Below are 14,575 nucleotides of genomic sequence, written 5' to 3' on the forward strand. Positions count from 1 at the left end.
ATTTTGTACGATAGGTGGCAAATGAATCTCAATAAATCTAAAGATCTAGGCCCAGTTACAGTAATAAATGAAAAAGAAGTTCACAATATAGTAGGAATTGGCATCAATGGCTAATTGGATATGGAAGATTTTTCTTGTTTGTAAATGATGGAATGAATGCCTTGCAAAACAGGACACAACAGTAGGGAACACAAAAGCTACAAAAATCCAACATCTCAATCTTTCATGTACATTTGGAACTGTCCATTCTCATTGAATATATGTGCAGTAATTAATTTATTTTTTGGTCATATATATATATATATATATATTTTTTTTTTTGAGAAGGAGAAAGAATTCATATTTTAAATAAGAAAGACATTGAAATATATAAATTGGGATTAGTATTAATATTATTAGATGGAGACCAACCTAAAAAAAGGGTAATTTAGAAAAAAAGTATTTTGCATTAAATAATACCATGTCATTCATATCAAAACCCAATAAATAAAAGACATATGTATAAAAATAACTTATCACTAACACATGTTTTTCATTTGTTAGTGGGATAATTATTTTTTATTGACATATTTCGCATTTATTGGATTTTGATACCACTGACATGGTATCATTAAATTCCAAATACCTTCTCGTAATTTAGATATTTTACAGGCTTTACTTTATTCGATCCATGTATGAAAAATTGCAAGAGAGAGAATTTTCCCCATTTGGACAATTATTTGTTTGGATAAGAGAAGAGAATGCAAAGAAACTGTAGGTGCACAATTGTACCTAGATCCAGAAACTAGTGTTGGGCTCAGGCCCAATGAGCCTTATACAATGAAATTTATAGAGTATAGATTTGAAACTTAGGTTTGAGATGTTGGAAGTTTCATTAACAGGCTAGAGTGCCACAATCTATGCAAATGGTAAACAAGTATGACAAAGAAACTTCCTCAGACGTAAGCCAATGATGAATTGTATATTCCTTCTCTTTCTATGCCAAAGATTACAATTCTTAGTTCTTTTTCTATTTTTAGAAGCCGGTCCCCTTCTCTTTTCTCTCTCGTCTCTTTATATACTTTTTCTTCTTCTTTACCGGTTCATCCACGTGTCATACAAATCTTCCCCTTAAATACTTGTCCCATCCACCACCTTCCTAAAGTCTTCAAATAATAGCAGGAAGGCTGACTTCTACTGTTCAGGGGTCATTTCCCATTAATGCAGCCAGGGAGGTAGATGCAAGGCCTTTAATGTGGTGATAGCAGCCTTTTCCTCAAATATTTCTCACACGTTATTGCTTCTAAAAGGTGTTTGGATCACACTTTTACCCACCAGTTCTTCCAGAATGCTGCTTCCAATCTGTTTAGCAAGTCCCAGGGTCATTGCTAGGCCTGTCCGAGGAGACACTCCTTCTCGGACAACTCCTCGGACATCTACAGTGCAGACCGACTTGTAAGCCTAGAGGCCTTGATCACTAGTACCAGCCAATCAGACCCAAAACCCAAACGTTTAGTCAAGAGCTTTTACCCTCCACGGAAACTATAATTGATTTTAGGAAGGGAGACATTTATGAAGGCCGGAGAATAGAAAGTTTTGTCCCATCGTGAAGGTACGCCCATTATCTCTACCATCATCTTTAGTAAAAGATAAGATATCGTAATTTTTATTTTCTATTATTGTTTCCACTTAATTTTTCTTTTTAATTAAAAATATATACATAATATGCATTTTCTTTTGTCTGAGTTCTTACATAAGGAAAATGGAAATGTTTTGAAAATTTCAAATTTTAGATACATAAAAATTTCTGAAATAATGTAATTATACTTTTTCTTTTCTTTTTTTAGAGAAACAATTGCACACAAGGAAGAAAAGATTGGGTTCTAACAACTAACAAGATAATGTTAATATTTTTTTAAAATAAAAAATATATCTAAATGTAATTGATCCAAGTGACTAATAGACAAACGGGGTGAAGTATTAAATTTGGTTATAAATATTGACAAAGAAAAGGTGCAGGGTAGAAGTAGATGATTATTTATGAGCTAAAGCATTTAGAGGTTTAGACGACTTATATATACTGATATACAACCAAAAATTGATGAAATTATACCAAATCAATGAAAAAAAAAAAAATGAAAATATCTGCCTTTTCAAAATTTAGTCCTTTAAATTTCATATCTTATCATGTTAGTCCTTTAATTTTAATATATTTTCAAATAATTATTTATTTTTGATATATTTCAATTCAATTAATTAAGTTTCATATTTTTCATATTAGTCCTTTTATATTAATTTGCTTTCAATTTATTTCTTACCATTTAGTTTTGTCCAATCTCCAATCTCACGTCAGTTTTATTTTTTTCACTTTCTAAGTTTAAAATCTAAAAATAAATAATAAAATATTTAGAAAACAAGGTTAAACAGTGTCCTCCTCTGGCAAATTGTCTCAAACTGAACTTCGATAGGGTTGTTTTTCCGGAGCTGGGCAAGGCTGGTCTGGGAGTAGTAGTCCACAACAGTCAAGGAAACGCCATAGCTTTGCTGTCAGAACAAGCTCCTTTATCTTTTTCACCGGTTATTATGGAAGCCATGGCTGCTGCGAGAGCGATGACCTTCGCACAGGAATTGGGTATTGCCGAGTTCATGCTTGAGGGAGACTCGATAGTGGTGATAAACACTCTCTAAAGCACAAAAGTCACTCTGTCTACTTTTGGCCACCTCCTTGAGTATGCACAATCTACTCTTGTTTCCAGTAAATGTATTGTTTTCTCCCATATACGGAGGAGTGGTAATAGAGTAGCCCATAACCTAGCTAAACATGCTAGACATATTAGAGGTTTGTCGGTGTGGGTAGAGGATATTCCACTATATGATGTACTCTTCGCTGATCCCGGCTGATTTTTTTAATAAAAGTTACAGTCCTCTTCCCCCAAAAAAAAAAAATCAAATAACATGTTGTTAATTAAGCTTAAACAACCAAATCACTAATATTGCAAAAAATAGCAATCAATATCAAGGAACAAAATTTTGGTTGCTATTTTCTTTACCCATTCACCACTTTTCCCATCATCCAAATAAAACCCAATGCATATAATCTATAAAAACTCAGATCCAAACTTCCAAATCAACCTCAAAATCCACCAAGAAATATCATAAACACACAAATCAAAAGCAAGAAAAACACAAGAAAACAACCTAGGTCTACTAAGTTTGTGACCAAAAGAAAAAAGAGATGGGGTAAATTAGGAACAATAACAACACAAGACTAATGACAGAGAGGGTACGATTAAGTTGCAGTTGGTCGTAGGTGGCTTTGGATGGTGTTGTGGGCTGTGATTAAGATAAGCTAGGTTAAGATGATATCGGCGAGCTAGGTCTTGACTATAATGGGGGATGCAACAAGAAGGTATGAGAGAGAGAGAGAGAGAGAGAGAGACTTTTTTTAAAAACTTTATTTATACTTTTAAACAACTATTTCAAAACAAATATTTTTCTTAAATTTTTAAGATTTGACATTAAACAAAAATGAAAAACAACATCATCTTGTTTTATCATGCAAAATGAACAGAAGGTAGATAAAATAACAAAATTGGAAAGAAATAAAAGTTAAATAATTGACTCTTCATTTGTTTTGAAATAAAATATTTTCCTATTTTCAGGTGTTTGTTTGCATGTAAAATGTGGTCAAACTTGTAAAATATTTTTCGTTGATCTCAAAATCCTTTATAAAAAGTGGGAAAACATTTTACCTTGAAAAATTTGGTAAAACATCTAAAAAAAAAAAAATACATGGTGCCTTCTGCACACCCCATCTAGTAACTAAGTCGTTAGTTTGATGGTATAGACAGCTAGTGATGCGAACCTCAATCGACACGCTTTGAGACCCAACAAAAATATTGGAATATTTAATACCAAATGATGCGAACCTCAATCGACACGCTTTGAGACCCAACAAAAATATTGGAATACTTGCCCAAGAAAGCTAAAATTCAGATTTTTGATAGAAATACTGACCCAACGTTTATAATCGAAACGCGAACTAAAGGTATAAGTTGACCTTGACCCAATGATTATAAAGAATCACGAACCAAAGGTATAAAGTTTGAACGCCACAAGGAAGAATCTCTGATAAGTTCACAGTTCTTGAAGAACCAAAAGAAGAGCAAAGCCTCACATTTTCTGATTTTTATTCAATAATATTATATGAAAAACGTTTACAGACTTAAGGGCCTATTTAAGGGCTCCATAAAACTTGACAGACAAGAAAATATATTCTAAAATAACTCCTAATTGATACGTTACCATATCTGGAATCAAATTTGACCTAAAAAGCATTAAATGCACCTAAAAACAAGGAATTAAATCACCTAAACCTAAAATAACGTTTTTACATAAAAATACCAAAAATAATAAATTACAATAATTAAACAGTAAATTGTGTCCTACATCAGCTAGTGTCAATAGTCCAGTGTTAACAACCAGTATCCACAGTTTGGTCATTGAAGATGCCATTTTGGTCACCAATGCCAGTGGTCCAATAATTGGATCCGTTATTCTAGCACTAGTGTTGGTGGTCTGATAACTAAAGTCGTCATTCTAGCCACCAATGCCTGCAGTGCGATAACCTTATCATTCTGGCAACTGATGCTGGCAATCTAGTGGCCTAAGACACCATTTTAGCCACCGATGTTGGCAGATCGATCACTAGAGACATTGCTTCAAAGGCAATCACTAGCAATATAGTTGCCGAAGCCACCGTTTCAACTGCCGATCACTAGACATTTGACAGCAACAGCATCGATGGCAAGCTACCGCCTAGTTTTGGTATTGCTTGAAAAATTTTACTTGTTATACTAAACACCTGAAAATATTTCACATGTAAAATTTTTTATATAATATTTTACATTTGAAAATATTTTAATTTCAAAGCATACAAAGCTTATAATGAAAAAAAAATTCACTACAAAATTTAAAGGATTGATTTAAATACATGTACAAATTAGATGAATAACACAATGAAGTATAGACACAACAAAATTTTACAACATTCCTAAATAGCCTATCATAATTTCTAATTTAAATTTTTTGATATGTTATAAAATGTTGTGTCCATTACATTACTCAATACATAATTTAGCCAAAACATAATATTTTTTTCAAGAGAAGTCAAGCTACCTTAAAAATTGTTCTCAATATCTTCCCCCAGCAAGTGTTCCCTGCAGACTTCTAATTTGTTTTCTTGCTCCTCCTTGTTATACAAATACTTTTTCTCTGTTGGGATAAGGTAATTTTTGAGTGAGATGGAGTCTTGAATTTGATTTTTATTCTACTGCAGACAAGGAAAGTCATGCATTATAATAAGAAGACGAATGAACTAAAGTTTTTTTATTTATTATATAATAAAATGAAGTGAAGGTTGGTGCAGTCATTGTCACATTCACACCTAATATAAAAAGTAAATAAATGAAAAAAAGATTTCAGGGTCCAAATAGGAGTATAGGACCATAAATTGCTCAAATTATTAAGGTTGAAAGTTCAAACCAAGAGAGAGAGAGAGGGGTGGACGCACGTTTTAGGTTGTACAACTAAACTAAAGTCAAGCATAGTCTGGCTCGGTCCATGACAACCCAAACGTGTTAGGCGGCTGTGAGAGCAGGTTTCTTTTTTTTTTTGGTAAAATGAGAGAAGGTTTCGCTACCCCTCCTAATATCCCATTTCTTAAATCAGTAAAAACAATTAAAATACTATATAAAAATTAATAAAAATAAAAAAGTGTTTTTTTTTTGGGTAAAAGAAGGATTTATTATTATAGAAAGTGTTTTTCAAAAAGAAAAAAAAAACACTGAAAACAAAAATCAAATATACAAAAAAAAAAAAAAAAAAATCTGCTGGACCTGCTTTTCCTCCTCTCTAACCTTTTTTTTTTTTTCCACACATCACTTTCCTCCTCCTTCTCCTCCTCCTCCTCCATATTTTTGTTGTTTTGTCAAAAACACACGTTGTCTTCTCCGATTTCATCATTGTTTCCCTATACCAATAATTTCCAATCTTTTGTTTTTGTTTCCGATGTTCATTCGCCCAAATTTCATTGCTTTTTTCTTGTCAATGTACCTCCTTGATCGTTCTTCCAATTGGGTTTTCATTCCTTAGTGTTTTTGGTATCAAAAACTTGTAGTTGGAGATGGTGTGGTTTTGATTTTGATGTAATAATCTTATCCTCATTGTTTGGGGGGTTACACGTAAATTTTTTTTCACTAAATCTTTTTGTTGTTTGATTCATTGCTAAAGATTATGATAATTTTTTGATTTTCTTATCTGGGTGTCTGAGCAAGCTAGGATTTTTTTAGATCTGGGTTGTGTTTGTTTGGTGAATCTGTTGAGATTTGTGGGTGTTGGGATTATGCAGAAATAAGTGTTGGGTTGGGCACAAATCTGAGTGGAGAGAGCTGTGTTTTTTATTGGAGGAGGATTTCGAGAAAATGGAGCATGTGATTGGTGGAAAGTTCAAGCTGGGGAGGAAGATTGGGAGTGGGTCTTTTGGGGAGCTTTATTTAGGTAATTGCTTTTGCTATCATTCTTGTGGTTTTTGTTGTTGTTGTCGTTTTGTGTTTTTTACAACATTGTGTTCTTTGTTTTGGTGGCAGGTGTCAATGTGCAATCTGGGGAGGAAGTGGCAGTTAAGCTGGTATGTGATTTATGCTTTTCAAGGAATTTATGCCTTGTTGTGGGTATTTACTTTTCAGTTTTCTATGGCCCTTGTACATATAATTCATTTTTAGGTGCTTTTAAGTCAGATTTGTGGATTTTTTTTTGGGTTTGATAATTGTGATAATGATTGTTAATAATTAATCATGTTCAGCAGTTTGCCTTTTTGTATGTAAGTTTTCTTCTGTATTTAGTTAGTTTTTCAGTGTTTGCTCCCTTGATTGCTCATTGGCATTATTTTTTTTCTCATTTTTCTATAGAGTTGTCATATGTCAATTGGGTGTTTGAATGTGGACTCACATTATATTTCGGCTATTGTGTTTAATTTTTCATTATGATACCTGAAATAGGTTACAAAGTTTATCTATGGGCATTAGAGAAGTCATTCTTACTTGAATATGTAAGACATCTTTAGCACAATAGCAAATACATAACAGAACAAAAGAAAAAGATTTTCACTTTTAAGTCATGGTTAAGTAAAGTGGGAGAGGAACTATAGATCATGAACTCTTAATGAGTTCTGTTTGAGTCGCCATTCAAAATTTCATGGGGAACACTCGGTCCTTCACTCTCAAGTTTTTTCATTAATAGGAAAATGTTGAATGCAAAGCTATGCGTCTTCCTCCCCCACCCCCCCCCCCCCCCCAAAAAAAGGAAAAATATGCATATTATTTTGGTTTTTTGACACAAATTTACTGGATATGCTTCTCTATTATTATTTTTTCCTTTTCTGTGAGAGATTATGTTACTCTTTTGATACTCTATATGCTGATTGACTATTCCAATCACAGGAACCTGTGAAGACCAAGCATCCTCAGCTTCACTATGAGTCAAAATTGTATATGCTTCTTCAAGGAGGAAGTGAGTCTCTGTCTCTCATCCCTCCTAAAATAATATTGTATTACAATTATCAAGTTTTAACGATACCAATTTGTAAACTGTTTTTGTAATTATCCACAACTCCTTACCTCTGAACAAACCATATAATTGATGGAACTCGTGAGGTTTTGTCTGTCCTGTTTAATGGCTGATACGGAATGGCTATGGCAATCAGTAAACCCAAATAGTTTAGGCAATGCTTTTGCCTTGAATATCTCTTGGAAATTCTTTGTGGGTCAATCTATGAAAAACAGATGATGTTTTCTTATTAGTGATTCAAGCTTTTTTATTTATATGAAGCTGGAATTCCCCACCTCAAGTGGTTCGGAGTCGAGGGCGAGTATAATATCATGGTTATCGACCTTCTTGGACCAAGTTTGGAAGATTTGTTTAACTATTGCAATAGGAAGTTTACCTTGAAAACAGTTTTGATGCTCGCAGATCAATTAGTAAGTGCATGTGACTCTTCTTTATTAAAGAATATGTCTGGAACGGCCAAGATAATGTTTTTTGTCCCCTGTTGTTTTTAATCATCATTTTCAGATTAACAGAGTTGAGTACATGCATTCAAGGGGTTTTCTTCACCGTGATATAAAGCCTGACAACTTCTTAATGGGCCTAGGGCGTAAAGCAAATCAGGTATCTCTTTCTCATTTGCCTGTTCTAGTTCATGTGCAAATTTATAGTACATTTTTAAGGTTCATCAGATCCAAATATTAGTCATTCCATCTATAGTTGAAACAGTTTCTGCTGAGAAAGTCCATGCCATATGAACTCTTGGACGCTTATTAATCTAAAAAATTGGAACTCTTGGTAGCCAGTTTTTGTTTATTTTGTTGCTTTGGTGTTTACCTTCCATGTGCACTGGCTGTTGCTTTCTTTTTTTATTTTTTTCCCTTTAAAAAAAAAAAATTAGTGAGTGATTTATTCATTTGCAAAAATTGAGTGTTAATCCTTTATGAACAAATAATTGAATTCTTGAGGAGATATATTCCTGCCAGATTCACCAGGAATAGCTTATGACAGTTGTTTAATTGATTGAAGCTGCCTACTGAATTTTGCTATGTATACCATTATGAATTATGAGAGAGAGAGAGAGAGAGAGAGAGAGAGAGAGAGAGAGAGAGAGACCTCATGTTTTGCTTCCCTAGTGAGGTCAGTGGGGTTAGATGGGATGAATTTCTCAAAGAAATGCAATCTCACTAGAGCAACTATATACCTATTATTGGATGATAAATAGAATGATGGTAAATTTATTGTATAATCTCATGTATGAACAATTTTTAATTGAAAAATCTCAGACATTGTTGCATTGAGATTAAGGCTTAGTTGAGTTTAGATAATCAAACATTATCCATCAAGTAATTGGTCTCGATGTAACTCAATTACGAGTACTAGCAAGTGTTTCCCATTTGGCAACAAGTAATGGCTGTGCTTATTCCTTCTTCATGAGTGACAGCCCCTTAAATTTCCTTTTTTTTGGGGTGGGGGGGGGGGGGGGGGATAATATAGGGAACCTTTCTAAAGAAGAAACCTACAGGCAACTGACCCCACCTGCCAAATCTAGCTGTCAGGTAATCCAGGGGCATTCACCCTTGATGGACTAAGCAGGCAAATGGATAGGATTGGACCACCTGTTTTCTGGACCCAAAAGTGGCCCTGCCCTACGCTTAAAAATGGAATTTGAAGAAAATGAAAGATTGAAGTTGGAATGTGTTGAAAGAAGAATAGATCTTTCATATGGAATATAGATGATTAGATGGTTAATTTATCAGGTTCCGATCGTGACCGGTGAAATCCAAATTTTTTGTTGTGTTCTCCAGTGTTTAGTCACAGTGCTCCCTGGCCTCCATGCTTAGATTGGACCTTTCATTTTAGATTGTTGAAGCCTTATTAATTGATAAAAATTTCTTGTTTGGTATTAGATGCATTTGAGGACAAAACATTAGTGTTACGTTGAGGAACATCACAGTCATAATTCCACTTTCTAATTGTTTTATCTTTTGATTAAATTTCTTATCACAGGTTTACGCAATTGATTTTGGACTGGCAAAGAAGTATAGAGATCTTCAGACTCATAAGCATATACCATACAGGTAAATATTTCCATGCTTACTGCAAGGGCAAGATTAATGACATGTAATTACTGTACTGTGTGGTACTCTAAATGTCACATGTCAACGAACTAGAAAAGAGTGTGTTTTCTCCAATAAGGGAGGTCAGAGCTATGGAAGCTTTGTTAGACATGATAAGAAAATAAGGAAGATCTATATATATAATTCATTATTTGAAAAAGAGGCAAAAAGGACATTAAGTGTTAAGAGCAATGGAGTGTCCCTCAAGTGTCTTCATCGATCTTATAGTGAACTCAAGAAAATTGTATCTAAAATTTTGTGACCCATTCCTTCGAAATTTGGAGTATTCCTCACACTCCAGATGTGGATCGCATTCCATACTACTACAATTTTTGCGGAACCAACCTCTGCAGCATCATGTTAACTCCACCAACTTTTGGCCTAATCCAATAAAAATCCCAAACAAAGAAAATATTATTGACCATAAATCTCTTGGCACGTCACAATGAATTATAAGTATCAACCTTTGTGGCACTTGCTTACACAACAATATGAACCAACTATAATCTTCTTGGGCTTCCTGAGGTTACCTACTGTTAGTTTCTTATTTTGTGCTGCTGTACTAACAAAAAGGCCACCTTATTTGGAAGAGCTTAAACAATTTTTTTTTATGGATGGGATTGGTTGCCCGTAAGTTTTACTAGCTAAGGCCATTGATCCTTTCATTAATCTTCTGATTTCTCTGAATTTCAACCCAATTAAGAATTTAAGACCTTCTTGGGCCTCAAGGTCAGCTAATTAACATTAAATTCACCTATCAAAAAAAGGTTTTATTGACTAAAGGCGAGTCCAAAGGGCTCTTGAGAAAGGTTCCCTACGTCATAAAAATAATAAAAATAAAGTTATCATCCTGGGTGAATGAGTATGAAATATTAAACATTTATTTTCTGGTCAATTTTAATTTGAACTTTGATTTTGTTTCAACAAAGTTAAGATTCTGTGCATTGTGTTGATCTTGTTGAAAGCTGTAAGTGGCACCTTGAGTTTTTAATATGATTTATGATATTATATAATTTAACAAAAACTTTCCAAAGACAACTTCATGTTGGAAGGAATAGAGAACTATCTTAATTGCAGTAAGCTCTTGCATTATATGGACCACAGGGCAAGAGCTGGTATATATAAAGCCCTTTGAAATGAATAACTGTTGACTAAAGTCAAAACTCTAGTGCATTTTTTGAGGAAATATGTTTCCTTCGAGCCTTATTTCTATAAGAAATCTTGAAAACAAAAGAGACTGATGTATCCCTATTTCCTTCAACTGACCAATATACCTCACCCCATTTCACTCTAAATTATCAATATACTTTAAAGGTTAACTAAAAGAAATACTATAGGGTAATTTTTTATAGTTCTGGACTTGTGGTCACTTGATGCCACCTTTTTTATTTCGTTAATTGACTCTAGCTTTGAATCTAATGTTGAAACTGTTAGTTCATTCTGTATACTGGATGGTCTGCTTCATTTCTCAATTCTATAGATTTTTTTTTTTTAATTTCCTATTTTTGTTTACAGTTTTTGAACCTATATCAGTTTGATGGTCATAGTACCTTGTCAACCACTATTATTCTTATTCAATTTATTTACAAATACACTTTGTTGGCCCCTCCTATCTGTTATCTCTTTGTTGACCAATACCCTTTGTGAGTTTCTCACATCTTCTTTCTTTCTCTCTTACTATTTTTTTTTGCCTCAGGGAAAACAAGAATCTTACTGGTACAGCTCGCTATGCAAGTGTTAATACTCACCTTGGAATTGGTGAGTGATTCTTTATGCCATTTTCATTTTGCCAACTAACAACTGGATATGTGTTTGTTTGGATTTGGATTGCTTACCCCCGCTATCATTCTAATTCTGCTGTCTTATTGGCAGAACAAAGCAGAAGGGATGATCTGGAATCTCTTGGTTATGTGCTTATGTATTTTCTAAGAGGAAGGTCGAATATTACTAGCTGCACTTCTTATTTCTTTCTTGAGTTTTCCCTTTTTCTACCTGTTATTAAATGACTGGTGCATTGTTATTCTTTATTCTTGCTTTATTAAGTCATTATATACCACTGTTTTGCATCAGCCTTCCCTGGCAGGGATTAAAAGCTGGCACAAAAAAGCAAAAATATGACAAGATCAGCGAAAAGAAGATGTCAACTGCTATAGAGGTATCAAAAGTCAAAATTTACCATCCATTCTCATAACGAAGCACTTTATTCTTTAATTTTATCTATCTGAGGCCCTTAGAAGAATTAGTTTCAGTTAGCTGGCCTGCTAGATTCAAAGTTTGAGGTCTTGACCTAGGGGTGGCTATCAGGTGGCCCCAGCTTTGGGCTGTTGCTGTGTCATGGGACCGATTGGGTGAAGCCAGGCAGCTCGGCACTGTGCATGTTCCCATATGGGTGCACATATACATAAATACTTAAAATTATTATAAGTGAATAGTTGTGTCACACATATCTATTTCTTCTTGCAAACTATTGATATATGGCCCTACTCAGGTTCTAGTGAAAGTCTTCTGGCTGATCCTAGGTTACTATATTTTTGGCTTGATATTGGGTTTGCCCAAGCTTGGGCTGTCCAAAATTCATTGGCCAGCAAAGCTCTTTTTTAATTTTTAATTTTTTTTGTTTAAGGGGTGGGGGGTGGGGGGTGGGAGGGGAGATTGAGAGTTAAAAATCATACAGCGCTATGCTGACAACTTGGATGCACATTGCTTTGCAGGTGCTTTGCAAATCGTATCCATCTGAGTTTGTATCCTATTTTCACTACTGTCGGTCATTGCGGTTTGAGGACAAACCAGATTATTCATATCTAAAGAGACTTTTCCGAGACTTGTTTATAAGAGAAGGTACATTTTATGACAGCAGTCCATAAATATATGTTCATATATCTTTATTGAGTTTCAATTTTATTTTCATGATGATTTGTAGTTGACCAGTTGAAATGTTCTCTTTCATGAGTAGTACTAAATTTAATTTGGGTACGTATTATAATTGTTTTTGGATCTTGACATTGTTGCTGGTGCAGGTTATCAATTTGACTATGTATTTGACTGGACTATATTGAAATACCCTCAGATTGGTGGCAGCTCTAGAGGAAGGGTCAGTCGTTGTAAATTCGAGATTTGAAACCTATCCTCTCACGGTGTTACTGACTTCTGTTTTTGTCTCTGTTTGTAGCAATCCAATGGGAAGGCATGTTTGAATGCAGGCCCTTCTGGAGAAAGAGGGGAGAAGATCTCAGGTCTGCTCTCTTAAACAAAACTAGATTTGGAATTAAGTGCCCAGTCAGAACATCGACATTCTAACTACTGTTTTTCTAAAGGAGTTTTAAAGCTTCATATTTGCTATGGACATTTGGCTGTTCAGTTTAGTTCTCTGCACAGATTTGACGTCTGAGTGCTGGTTTTAGATATGGCCAGTTGCTTTTTATCAAAATTAAGATTGTCTAATCATTTATTATGAGAAATTATTAATTTTAAAAATCCAGTCTCTCTCTCTCTCTCTCTCTCTCTCTCTCTCTCTCCAGTTGAGAACTTGTAGTGGTAAATAGAGCACCTTTTTGCTTTATTTCTCACATATCTGTCAATGTGTGATTTCTAAATAGTCTTTTTATCCAGTTGGGAAAGAGATCCGAGATAAATTCTCAGGTGCAGTTGAAGCATTTTCCAGGAGAGGCCCTAGTCCACATCATTCCAAACACAGGACTCATGAAGATTTATCTATGTCCAAGGAAGTGGTAACATTTCATTTTCTAGACAAAAATAATTAGATGTGTGTTCTTTCTTTTGGATAGTCATTTGGTCTGTCTGAAAATCGAGTCTTGAGGTTATCTGAATGCAAATAACTTTCACACAAAATCTTAAATGTCATTGCTCTTTTAAAATTAACCATCAATACGTTGTATTTTGCTTCAAATGTAATTGCGTGGATAATTTGTTTGTCCTTGAATTAATCATCCCTTAAACTGATCGCAACCAGATTTCAAGTTCATTTTTCTTGTTACTTCATTTTCCTGTTGTACACTTTGATAACGGACAAGGCTTATAGGGTTTCATTTTATTTTGAATTAAAGCAAGTTGAGGTTCTCCATATTTGTTATTGGGAAAACAAGAACAGAAATAGAGATGAGATTTACAGAAGAAAAAAGTACAACCTTAATGTTTATATTTTCAGTTGTAAAGCACATTAGTATGATCTGTTTTTCTCTCTCTTTTTCCCTCAAACAAATTCACTTTTTGTATTCAAGTCATTGAGTGAGTAATTCATCTAATGTCCATTGTTTGTATTCCAAATATTCTTACTGGGGCTTTTTTGGATACATTTTTAGCACCTTGATTCAGGACACAATTCTTCTCGGTATGGCAGCACTTCAAGAAAAGCAGTCATCTCAAGTGGTAAGGGTTCTTCTGGTGAACACAGTGAAGCTCGCGCAGGACGTCTAGTCCCAAACAGCGGCCGACCATCTACCACACAAAGAATTCAATCTGGTTATGAGCCCAAATCATCTCATACTCGCACTCATACTTCTAGAGGCACTCGTGATGATCCTCTTCGGAGCTTTGAGCTCCTCTCAATAAGGAAGTGACTGCGAGTATTTTATTAGTAAGAAGATAATTGTTATGCTTTTAATGAATATATACCTCTTCAATTTGAAAAAAAAAAATTAAGAGTTATTTTCTCTTGTACATGGGAGATCGCCTAATCGCCACCATTCTCAGTCATATAACATCTCTTATGTTAAAATTCCTGAACTTCTACTTCCCTTTTAGCCTTGGCCGAAATATTTTAGGCCATTGTAACGTGTGTTAAACACATCCTGTGAATGGAAAAATTACGTATTAAGAAACCCAAGTAGCTCTGATAGAGGGAGCTCTTCCATTTA

At 34.3% G+C, this 14,575-nt stretch overlaps 1 protein-coding gene across 1 annotated transcript; it reads left to right on the plus strand.

The window, feature by feature from the left end:
• Nucleotides 1–6,070: 6,070 nt before the first annotated feature.
• Nucleotides 6,071–14,575, plus strand: LOC142619570 (casein kinase 1-like protein 6). Its single transcript, XM_075792714.1, has 15 exons — nt 6,071–6,185; nt 6,389–6,537; nt 6,627–6,667; nt 7,479–7,548; nt 7,867–8,015; nt 8,110–8,205; nt 9,592–9,662; nt 11,398–11,459; nt 11,574–11,637; nt 11,772–11,856; nt 12,413–12,539; nt 12,719–12,792; nt 12,871–12,934; nt 13,311–13,429; nt 14,021–14,575. Exons 2-15 carry the CDS (start codon nt 6,462–6,464, stop codon nt 14,276–14,278), a joined length of 1,356 nt encoding a protein of 451 aa, XP_075648829.1. The 5' UTR covers nt 6,071–6,185; nt 6,389–6,461; the 3' UTR covers nt 14,279–14,575.

This window comes from Castanea sativa, chromosome 12 (genome assembly GCF_040712315.1).
Source record: "Castanea sativa cultivar Marrone di Chiusa Pesio chromosome 12, ASM4071231v1".
Lineage (NCBI taxonomy): Eukaryota > Viridiplantae > Streptophyta > Magnoliopsida > Fagales > Fagaceae > Castanea > Castanea sativa.

What these genes read in the sequence shown, in the direction of transcription:
- LOC142619570 (XM_075792714.1), top strand. Translation starts at nt 6,462, where the DNA reads ATGGAGCATGTGATTGGTGGAAAGTTCAAGCTGGGGAGGAAGATTGGG. An exon ending in TGATGCTCGCAGATCAATTA is followed by an intron (nt 8,016 to 8,109) that starts GTAAGTGCATGT and finishes CATCATTTTCAG; the next exon opens with ATTAACAGAGTTGAGTACAT. An exon ending in GTGGCAGCTCTAGAGGAAGG is followed by an intron (nt 12,793 to 12,870) that starts GTCAGTCGTTGT and finishes CTCTGTTTGTAG; the next exon opens with CAATCCAATGGGAAGGCATG.